The sequence below is a fragment of the Clarias gariepinus genome, chromosome 2 (genome assembly GCF_024256425.1).
Source record: "Clarias gariepinus isolate MV-2021 ecotype Netherlands chromosome 2, CGAR_prim_01v2, whole genome shotgun sequence".
Taxonomy (NCBI): domain Eukaryota; kingdom Metazoa; phylum Chordata; class Actinopteri; order Siluriformes; family Clariidae; genus Clarias; species Clarias gariepinus.
Genome location: NC_071101.1, coordinates 22,026,800 through 22,038,555, shown reverse-complemented (window position 1 = coordinate 22,038,555; position 11,756 = coordinate 22,026,800). Strand labels below are relative to the sequence as shown.

General features: G+C 38.4%; 1 protein-coding gene across 1 annotated transcript in view; it reads left to right on the top strand.

The window, feature by feature from the left end:
* The first annotated feature begins 3,615 nt into the window (after nt 1–3,615).
* Nucleotides 3,616–11,756, top strand: part of pamr1b (peptidase domain containing associated with muscle regeneration 1b) — a 30,185-nt gene continuing 22,044 nt past the window's right edge. Inside the window, exons 1-2 of the mRNA XM_053477932.1 lie at nt 3,616–3,817; nt 10,952–11,128. Of these exons, the coding sequence (XP_053333907.1) occupies nt 3,691–3,817; nt 10,952–11,128 (304 nt within the window). The 5' untranslated portion in view covers nt 3,616–3,690. The remainder of the gene's footprint in view (nt 3,818–10,951; nt 11,129–11,756) is intronic.

The window sequence follows — 11,756 nt, the reverse complement described above, 5'->3', positions numbered from 1 at the left end:
AAAAGCCTGATAAAGTTTGGCTCCTATGCCTACATATGATAATCAGCAAAATAATTAATTCTGAGAGTAGACTCTTGCTGTGTGGAGTTATGGCAGGGTGCACTTACAACTCCCTGACCTTGGATTGGGACAGGGTCCATGTGTTATGCAAATGTACCTCATGCACCTGAGAACCTCTGGGCATTTTCTCTTCTCTCTGCTCTATCTGCCTTTTCATTTATTATTTACAGTTTTGCTTCCTTTTAAATATCCAGTGCCGACCTACTGCTTTCTTGTATTAGGACTCTGGAATGTGATCTTTTGACATTGTTAGTTTAATAAAAAATGCATTCCACTTGTATTCTATTCCTTAGTGTAGTGTGACTAGCCACGTTGAATTTTAAAGTACTCCCAGTAGATAGAAAATCATTTTGGTTCCTGGAAATTTGTTTCTGGAAATGTGATTCCTAAAAATCCTCAACCTAATTCCTTATACACATGACATCTGGAGGTGTATCTGATGGGACATAACTGCTCATGAATCCGGTAGACTTGGGCTATCTTATATATTATACTAAGTATATATACTTAATTACAGGATATTGATTCATTTCAAAATCATTATAGATAACACCTGACCCATCGATGCTGGTGTCTAATAACCATGCTCAAGATTTACACAACTGGTATGCTGATCTGCTTTTATGGTCTTGTACCATAGTTGTACCATGGTCTTGTGTATAGTTAGCTTGTGCAATTTCTACTAAGAGTGGTTATGCCAGAATAGAAAAGTTAAAAAGTGTGTGAGTGCCAGTGTTTAAAGAAAGGCAAACATATCCCAGAAAGGCAATTATTGTATGCACGTCTGTTGCTGAAAGTGCTATATAAATGTATTTCAATTTTATACACTGTTTTTTTTTTTTATAAAGTGCTATTATTAGTAGGCATTGCCACAAAGCAGCTTTATGGGAATCCTGATGTAAATTTTAAATCCTAATGAACAGGAATGAGATAACATGATAAAGAAACCTTAAGAGGAACCAAACTCAAAATGGAACCCATCCTTTTTCTGAGTGACAACAGATTGGTGAATTGTTCATCATTGGAGTTACAAGTACAGTGGGGTAAAAAAAGTATTTAGTCAGCCACCAATTATGCAAGTTCTCCCACTTAAAAAGATGAGAGAGGCTTGTAATTTTCATCTTAGGTATACCTCAACTATGGGAGACAAAATAAGAAGAAAAATCCAGAAAATCACATTGTAGGATTTTTTTTATAATTTATTTGCAAATTATGGTGGAAAATAAGTATTTGGTCACAAAAACTTTATTATATACCCTTTGTTGGCAATGACAGAGGTCAAACGTTTTCTGTAAGTCTTCACAAGGTTTTCGCACACTGTGGCTGGTATTTTGGCCCGTTCCTCCATGCAGATCTCCTCTAGAGCAGGTATGTTTTGCATGTTTCCCCAAAGCATGTTTCCACCCCCATGCTTCACAGTAGGTGTGGTGTTCTGTGGATGCAACTCAGTATTCTTTTTCTTCCAAACACAAAGTTCTATTTGGGTTTCATCTGACGATATGACATTCTCCCAGTCCTCTTCCAGATCATCCAAAAGCGCTCTAGCAAACTTCAGACGGGCCTGGACATGTACTGGCTTAAGCAGGGGGACACGTCTGGCACTGCAGGATTTGAGTCCCTGGTGGCGCAGTGTGTTACTGATGGTAGCCTTTGTTACTTTGGTCCCAACTCTCTGCAGGTCATTCACTATGTCCCCTGTGTGGTTCTGGGATTTTTGCTCACAGTTCTTGTAATCGATTTGACCCCACTGGGTGAGATCTTGCGTGGAGCCCCAGATCGAGGGAGATTATCAGTGGTCTTGTATGTTTTCCACTTTCTAATAATTGCTCCCACAGTTGATTTCTTCACACCAATCTGCTTACCTATTGCAGATTCAGTCTTCCCAGCCTGGTGCAGATCCTGGTGTCCTTTGACAGCTCTTGGGTCTTGGCCATAGTGGAGTTTGGAGTGTGACTGTTTAAGGTTGTGAACAGGTGTCTTTTATACTGATAACAGATGCCATTAATACAGGTAATAAGTGGAGGACAGAGGAGCATCTTAAGGAAAAAGTTACAGGTCTGAAAAAGTCAGAAATCTTGTTTGTAGGTGAAAACTTATTTTCCTATATTTTTTCCTATAATCTTTTTCTATAATTTGCAAATAACTTCTTTCAAAATCCTACAATGTGATTTTCTGGATTTTTTTTTCTTATTTTGTTTTTCATAAATAAAGTATATCTAGTGTTGTGAAGATGTAAATTACAGGCCTCTCTCATCTTTTTAAGTGGGAAAACTTGCACAATTGGTGGCTGACTAAATTATTTTTTGCACCACTGTATACAGATGTGTAGAAGTGTAAAAGCAAACTAATTGTAAAGGATATTCATCTCCATTGGTGTATCAGTCATTACAGCACAAAGTAAGTGGCAAGTGTGGAAATCTCAACATTTATTTGTTTAAAGAAGTCAGAATCCAGTTCACAGCCTAGCTTACACCTCCACAACATCAAAAAGACCCAGATGTGTTGTGAAGTGTGGAAGTGCCCATGAGAAAAGTCAGAGTCAGCCTTAAATGACCCCTCTCACTTACAATAAACACATCTGCATCTGAGCAAACAAAGTGGAGCCAACGAAAGGTGAGTGGATGCGGAGAGTGTGCGACCAGCATTCATTCTAAGTTATTTTTGGACAAGCTCATTGATATATGATTCCTTGGAATGTGTTTAAGCTGCTTATGTTGTAACTGTATACAATAAAACACTTTGCCTCCTATTCACACTTCCATGCTCTTATATAATACCAAACACATAAAAAGGCAAGAGATTATAGCTAACCTCACAGCTTCTTTCTTATTCAGTGAACTTATACTTTATGAACTAGTTTAAGCCTTTATTTAAATTTTTAAGATGGGGTTGTACTGTAGTGTCTTCATTGGAACTTCTTAAAGCATATAAAAAGCGTTACGGGCCTTGCTCAAGTGCCCAACAGGGACAACTTGGTGCTCGTGAGCCAGTCCATGCCTTAACCATTGAGCTACCTCTGACTACCCCTTTGATACTTCCTAACAAGCTGAATAAGTGAAGAAATCTTTTTTTATTGTACTTAAATGTACTGTTTATGTGACACAATGACTTTACAAAAATCTGTTACTGTAGGTTTACTTCCGCTTGTTAAGCGAAGTCTATGTTTGATGTCTACACTCATTCAGCAGTAATGGCGTTACCCAGATAAACTGCTGTTTTTTAAAGGTCAGTCACAGGTTCAGAGTAGATACAGTAGGCCAAAGTATAACAGGAAGCCAGGAGGAGGAGACAGAGATAGAGGCAGCCAGACAAAGATACAAAATTAAAAAGAGGTAGAAAGACTAATACAAATAAGAAACAAAGTCGAAAATATTAAAGTGAAAATGAAATAAAAAGTGGGAGACAGTCAAACAAAAGAAAGACAGACAGAGCTGGAGGAGGAGAATGAGAATGTGAGTGCCAAAGAAAGAAAGGGGAGAGTGCCGGTGTTTGGAAGAGAGAGAGAGAGAGAGAGCGCGAGAGAGAGAGAGAAAAGAGCACGTGTGTATAAGAGGGAGGGAATGAAAGAGTGAGGGGTGATGTCAAACCAGCTGAGCTCAGAAAGTAAACAGCGATCAAGAAGACAGCAGCATGCCTTCAGCGGCACGGCTGCAGAGACAGAGCCAGCGGCAAAGCTGCATGCTCCTTCACACCTCCCTGCTCTTCATCCTCCTTCTCATCTTCCTCCTGATCTCTTCAGGGATGACATGGCCACATGGTAAGAAACAGACTTGTGTTTGTCCATTTTAACTATCTCTATGTATACGGTATGTCTTGTTTTAACAAGATTACATCCTGATCTTTTGTTCTCCAAAAGACAGCATCAGCAGTCCTTTCTCTCCTTTTAAAACTTTCTTTCTTTTGCATTTCCTGTATGACTCTTGAGTCTCGTGGACTTTTGTATGGACTGTGTTGCTCTTGTGGCTCTCTTTGTTTTGAACTTCAGCATGCTCACGTCATTCCTCTTAGTCACACTTCAACAGTTAGGACACATTTGAGAGCAAGTGGAAAATATTTATGTCAGACCGTTTCAGGATGTTCCTAATAGAAATAAAAAAAGAATAGGAGTCACAAGACAACTCAAGTCACTCTTCAAAAATTCTGGGCAAACCCCTCAATCCCTGTTCATGTTTTAGGGAAATCACCTTTCTGTTGCCTTTTGTCAGTTGTTATTAGGTATAGGGATATCTTGTGGCCACCCACAGCAGTCTTGTAAGTCTAAGTATTTCCCCTGCATACTTTTTCCTGCATCCCCTTTATACTGATTTAAAAAAAAAACAAACAAAAAAAAAATGTGTTAATATAATGTGTGTTCGACTCACAATATCTTTTAATAATACAGTACATGGGTAAATGAGAAACAATGTGTCACAGTGCTTGTATAATCATTCTTTCTATTTGTTGACAAACTACTGTATATATGATTAAAGGGTCAAGGCTAAGCACCATGACTGGAATCGTTCCAGGGAAAAAAGCTTTTCCAACTATCACTGTTGAGACTCAAAATCCCAAAGATAGGGATGAAATCAACAGAGACACATCTTCAGGATCATGAATCATCTCAAGCTTATTTTAGAGGAAGTTTGTGGTTCAGATTAAGGCTGGAAAATCGGTTATGTTAGGTCAGTTTCAGAGCAGAAGCTTATTCAGAAGCCTAAACACACATCTCTGTTTCTTTAGGGGAAATAACTTACTGTGTGCTTAATAACATTGTAAAGATGTTAATGGTGTTATTTAATTAGAGTCACTTCGGATCAGTTGGAACGCAGATGGATAGCAATAGCAGGTCCGTTTCTATTGTCTGCTCCATTATATTCACAAGTGGCTCCAATTGGACATCATGTGTGCTTTTGCTGTAATGGGTTTTTAAATGAATACTAAAAACATGCATTTGTTAAATGTTTTTGTGCGTTTATGTCATGTTTGATATATTTCTTTCATTTTAAACTTTCATTGTTTTGTATTTATTGATTATTTTTGTATTCAAATGTATTTACTCATTTTCAGTAGAATCGAATGAGTGAGAGGTAAATGTCTTAGTGTAAAAAACATACACTTGTACATAAAATTAGCTCATCAGAAAGTTATGTCTTAGCCCACATGTAATATATATAGGACCTGGTGGACACATTCGACGTTGTTGCATTTAGCTGTTTTTTCCTTTGGAAACAGAAACCTTTACTGTTTGAATTATCCAGAGATATCTAAGTTTAAACACGAACAGTGTGTGTATGTGTGTGTGTTGTGGTTCAGGCAATGCCCGCAGAAACCCAGAGGATTTTCCTTTTCCATGCCTGCGAAATCACTCAGGCATCACTTAATCGCTAGTACAGCTGTAGCAGAGAGAGTTGTGCAGTGCTACAGTCGGCTTTTTTTTTTTCTCCATGCTCCGCGTCACAACAAATACAGTTCACTGTCTCACAGACTGGCTGCTTCCTCTCAATAGTTCTTCCTTTTTTTTCTGCTTTTGTCTAATAAATTTAAATCATCTCCCTTTGGCATTGAGGTTTTGCTTCTTTTTGTAGTCCTGTAATATGGGGGAAAACATTATAAAATGCGACTAAACCAAACAAATTGCAATCACATTGCATTACAATCTACAGCTCAGTTTTTTTTTCCCTCTCATAAACAGATACTGTACATGCCTGTGCGATCAGGACTAAATATTCTCACTTGTTTTCCTGTTCTCAAAAGGCTGTGGCATAACTGGTATTCATACCTGCTTTCTTCTAAACTGTACACAGCTGAACCACTCAGGTAGTCTGAATCTGCCAACTCCTTACAACATTAGGGAGGCATCGGTGCCAGAGGGAACTCATCATCCATGACATAATCACAGCACAGTGTGCACTTTGTTAACTCAAATTGCGCACACTCCATAAGCTGCAGATTCAGCTTTCAACACCATCTGTGACTGTGTGCTCGTGTTTTGGCAGACATGAAACTCATCAGCTGTAGTTGTTTGCTTAGTTTTGGGATCCGTCCTGAAACGACTGGAGCAGAAAGAGAAGCCAGCAAAACAATAGAGATAAGACAAGACAAGTTTTGCTATACAAAGATTTGGAGTCAGGGTCAAGTGAAGTACTATGTGACTTCATTGGTGGCTACACCAGACTGTTGATGAGCATGTTTACTTCTGACCATGTCACTACACTTTTATGCAAGTTTTATGCAAGTATGGAAACTGTTCATTGTTACTATACTATATAATCAGTTGCCAAATACTAGTTGCATTTGTCTAACAAGCAAAACAATTCTCTGCTATAGTGACTTTCTTGATGAACTGAAAAACTTTTTTTTTACTGCTTTGATATGTTTTAAATAAGAGATGACCACAAAACTATTTTTGGTTTTGTGATGAGTAAGCGAATTCAAAATTCTGCAGCAACCCACAGTCATCAGAAACAGACTGAAAAATGTTCCGCACTGTAGTTCAGGTCTTAAAGTGAGGTTAAAAGCATTATACTTTAGATGGGGTCACAGCTGACTAACAAGTCCTGGAAAAACATGGAAGAGATTTAAGAGGACTTTGTACACAGCGATACTGAGATTAGAATCAGGTCATGCATCGGCTTCAAACCAGGTCTTAAACCAGAAATCTTTGTTATTCATGCAACCTGTCTTCAAATCAGTCGGGCAGGGGAGTGGATAACATGTTTGTATTAGAGTGCTGGGAGAAGTTGCTGTTACTCTTTGTTGAATTTAGAAAACGCTTTGGGAAAGCTGCTGCTTGGCCAGTGTCTTTGAAGACCTTTGGCCTGTGAAATGGAAGATGACCTTGAGTTTGGAAGCTATTTTAAGAGATGCTTTTGGTTTCCTGATCCTTCTACAGATGCCGATCAGAGCTAAGCAGTGCACATCTGGAAAGGAAAAAGTAGCTAGCAATTATACAATCCAGTAAAGGTAAAAGAGAGATTTGCATGAATGCACTGGAATCTGAAGACTTGGAATGTGCACTATGAACAGAACATTGTCTTGCCATAAGATACTGTACAGAGAGAGAGAGAGAGAGAGAGAGAGAGAGAGAGAAAAAGAAAATAACAGAGATGAATGAAAACAAGGAAAACATGAGAGAGAGCCAAACCAGTCAATAAAAATGCATTATGCCAAGTCCATTTACTTAAATGTTAATGTGGTGTGAGTGAGTGAGTTGTATTTATGTTCCATATATATTAAGTTGTTTTTGTTGGATGTCTTTTGCCAAATAATGCTACTTTCCAAAAATATCTAATTAGATTATAGTAAGTAAAACACCCCAACACACACACACACTAACACACACACACACACACACACACACACACACACACACATCATGCTTTAGGAGATTCTTTTTGCTTGTAAAATATGCAGCAGATTTAAGCTCTATAATCTGGATGCATTTTGCAGGTGTGCGTGTTCACTTAAATATTAACCATTATCTTACCAAATAATGATGGGTGTCACGATTCATGTGTGAGGTTAAAACCAGAAGGTTTCTACATTTTAACCTTATTTTAAAAGGTCCTATAATTAGCCAGTTTTATATGTTGCAGATGCGCAAAACTCATCTTTACTCATCTGCATTTTGTCTGCAGTTAACAGTATACTCCCCTAGAATGCTTGGGGGTAATATGTTTTACTCATATTCATAGTGCATGTAGCTTTTTGCTTACACTTCTTTGTTATCCGCTAAAGGCTATAGTAATAGAGACTCTTGAGATTCCAAATCCATGTAAAAAAAAAAAAAAACCACACTTCTATTAGAAACCTTTTAATGATGCTTTGTTATCTACCTGACATAGGGATGCTTAAATAATTATCCCTAATGAGTGTGAGATCAGTCAAATAAGGAAACCACATAAAAGTCTCTAAAACAATGGCAAGTGTAGTGTACAGTAGTATATTCTTCTGGATACATAAGTCTAATGAGGTATTTCTTAACATGTTGTAATGATGCAGAGACAAAAACTATAACAATGAATGAATATAAAAAATAATAGGAGCCTTTTAATGGCCTGCTTTGTATATTAAATGAATTACTGTGCTCAGTCAATAGAATGCACATCCACATGAACCACATTAAAGAACATTCCAACAAGGCATAATATCGTCACACCCAACTTAAATACATTTCAATGTTATTATATAAACCACAGAGAGCATAAAATCCTGTAAAGTACTAACGACCACTGTGTGCATTAATTAGCATCTTGGTAACATGAACATAATGGCCCACATGCTCATAGTTTTTCTACCTGGTCCTAAAGGAGTTTCCTCCAGACAGATTTTAGATAGCATGCTGAATTAGATACCCTTATTCTCCCACAGTACCTAAACTAATAAACAACAGCCCCTTCACTTTGTAGTTTGATCTTGTGGTTTGAGGTCTAAAACTGAGTGATGCTATTTACCTTATGGGATTCAAATATATGCAGTAATGCTAATTTTTAAAAATATATTCTCTTAGAATTTCATGCACTTGCGGTATACATGTACAATAATATATGCTTTTGGTTTTCAAAGAGCAAGAGATTACAAACAAGGGGCCATATTAACCTTGGCTTCAAATGACTGTGGCCTGTTGTGTTCCCACAAATCTGTCACCACACATAGCAAACGGAACAGCTGAGCTTCATTGTGTTTACAGTCTGGAATTCTGGCACAGACATTCACATGCTGGAGAAACATTCATCAACAAATGAATTTCATGCAGTTAGAACATACCTGCTTTGCAGACCACTTAGCAAAATTTATCAACTTGCCTTTTTAATTTTAAATTTGTCAATGCCACTTGATAGTGTGATGCTCTGGAGAACGTTTTGCCGAACTTTGGTATTAATGTTCATGTTACATGTACCACAGACCTAAGCAGTGTTGCAGACCAAATACAATACTTTATGGTTACAGTATCCCCTAATGGCAGTGGTGTCTACATCAAAAAAAGTTCAAGGTGATAATCAGGATTTCAAATTCCCCAGATTCCCCATTAATGGTACACCTGTCCATATGTGCGTATTCCAAAAGCAAAGTCAAAATCAATGTCGAAGTCACTTTTATTGTCTTTTTACCCGTAAACATTTCAACCAAGGGCATTAGCACAGAGATAGTCCTCACGTTGCTCTTATAACAGTTTCCAGTCTCCTGGGCTATAGTTTAAACAAAGGGGCACGGATTTTGAACTCTTCAGTTCCAATGCTACAACATACAATTACATTTTATACAATTGTTCGCCTCAGACTTTGTGGAAACCCTTAAATGTTTGCCTTTGTTTTGGTATAACATTGTGCTCAGTTTCTCCAAAAGACTGTGATTATTGACATCTGAGTCATGATGATCTCCTAGCAGTGCTTGGATCTGATGCTAATGCTTGGATCTAAATAACGTGACAACACAGATTTACTTCAGCTGAATGTCCGCATTGCACAAGGATAATTCATGATGAATCATAATTTGTATGTTTGCCAGAAGGAGAACTTGCAGTTTATACAACAACAACAATGCGGCACGAGGACGTTGCCCTAGGAGATGTGGAGCACGTGAACAATAAACTTAGGAGTACTGCTCAGTGCTGCAAATCAAAGCTTCTGTTTTTCTCATTCCATGGCTGAGTTTCCACCTCTCAGCTGAGGGCATTTAAACTCCAGGTTACATAAAGCACGCTGTGTGCTTCAGTCTATAATGTACCCAATATTGGTCTTGTGCAAACAAAAATACAGCAGAGCCCAACAGACATTTAGTAGAGTTTATTTACTTCGTTTTCTCATCAGATAGCACATACTTTAACATAATCCATTCCAAGAATTTCGTATTCTTGGAAAATGTTTGGTATGCCCAAAAAGCTGGAAAGAGGGAATTGACTTCCCAGGAACTATGATTGTCTGGTTATTCAAGCACACACACACATACGCACACACACACAATCGCACACACACACACAGATTGTTTTAGTGGGGAACTCCTATAAACACATCTATAGTTGCTTGCGTGAGGAAACTATATGAGGATAGGCTACATCACTGGACTTGATTAACTGAAAGAGACAAATGGGTTTCTTTTTGTGTTTTAATACTGCACTAAATCATTCCAGTAACATTTACAGCTCACATACACTCATATACAGTGAGGTCATGTTAAAGATGTTGACAATCAGTCTTACAAGTCTACTAGCAAGGAAAAACTGACTTTGCTAAGGAACTATTCCATTTCAGTCTCACATCTTTGTCAGGAAAAGCAAATTCCAGTGTACCATACCTTTAAGAGCAGCACATCTTCACTCACTCACTCATTCACATTTACATTTACATTTAGGCATTTGGCAGACGGTCTTATCCAGAGCGACTTACAAAAAGTGCTTTAATGTTTACATAATTGAATACATACTTACACTGGGTTAACTAGGTTAATAACTAAGTGCCATTAGTCCAACACAACTAAGAAGATTTTTTTCTTTTTCTTTTTTTTTCGGGGGGTGGGGGGGGGGGAGATGAGCATTCACTCATTGTCTATCGCTTTAACCTGTATTCAGGGTCGCGGGGGCCCTGGAGCCTATACCAGGAGGCTTAGGGCACAAGGCATTCATCGCAGAGCACACACACATACACACACACTCCGCGCAACTTGGGAATGCCAACTAGACTAATCCGGAGGGCTTTGGACTGTCGGAGGAAACCGAAGTACCCAAAAGAGACCCACCAAGTACCTGCAGAACATGCTCACTCCATGCACACAGAGACAGGAATCGAGTCTGGCCGGGAATCGAACCCGGACCATGGAGGTGCAAGGCGACTAAGCACTACACCACTATGCCGCACACATCTTCAATGTCCTAAATAGATAATATGTTAACACATGAATCCATTTTGCCTTTCAGACTACAGATACCTGTATAACTTTTGCCCTGGCCCGGAGTGGAATGTAATGTGTAGAGCATGCTGTGAATATGATGTAATCCGATGTAAATGCCCTGTTCAGGGTACACAAGTGGGATATGCTGTTCCATGCTGCAGGAATGCTCGCCATGAATGCGACCCCTGCATCATCCACCCAGGTAAGTTTGCTTTCCAAGTTCATACACAAATTCAATATGAGAGACTTTGGGTGAAATTTGTGTATGTAAAAAAAAAACTACGTATTAAAATGTCTTATAGGTCAGATGAAATACTTTTTTTGCCCCATAACTGCCAAGTTTTCAATTCTGGCCAATAAGGTGTTTATGTTATATAAAACAATTTTACCCAACTGCAACTCTGACAATAGTCAAGACACATAACATAAATGTTAATATCCTCATGCTTGTAGGTTATATGAAGAATGCGTATCTACTTTATACTAAATATTGAGTAGGTCTCCTCTTTTTGCAACCCAAACAGTAATGACCTTCATGAGCAGACACCTTTCTATGAAAACCAGCATTAACAATTTCATCAATTACTAGTAAAGTAGCTCTTAAATTGGATCAGACTACATGGGCTAGACTTTGCTCCCCACATGCATTAGTAAGCCTTGGCCTCTTATGAACCTGTCACTGGTTCACTGGTTCTCCTGACTTGGACCACTTTTGATAGGTCCTGACCACTGAACATCCCACAAGAACTGAAGTTTTGGACTTGCTCTGACCCAGTTCTCTAGCCATCATATTTCGTCCATTTTGGGCAAATGTAAGGATTTGTGAGACC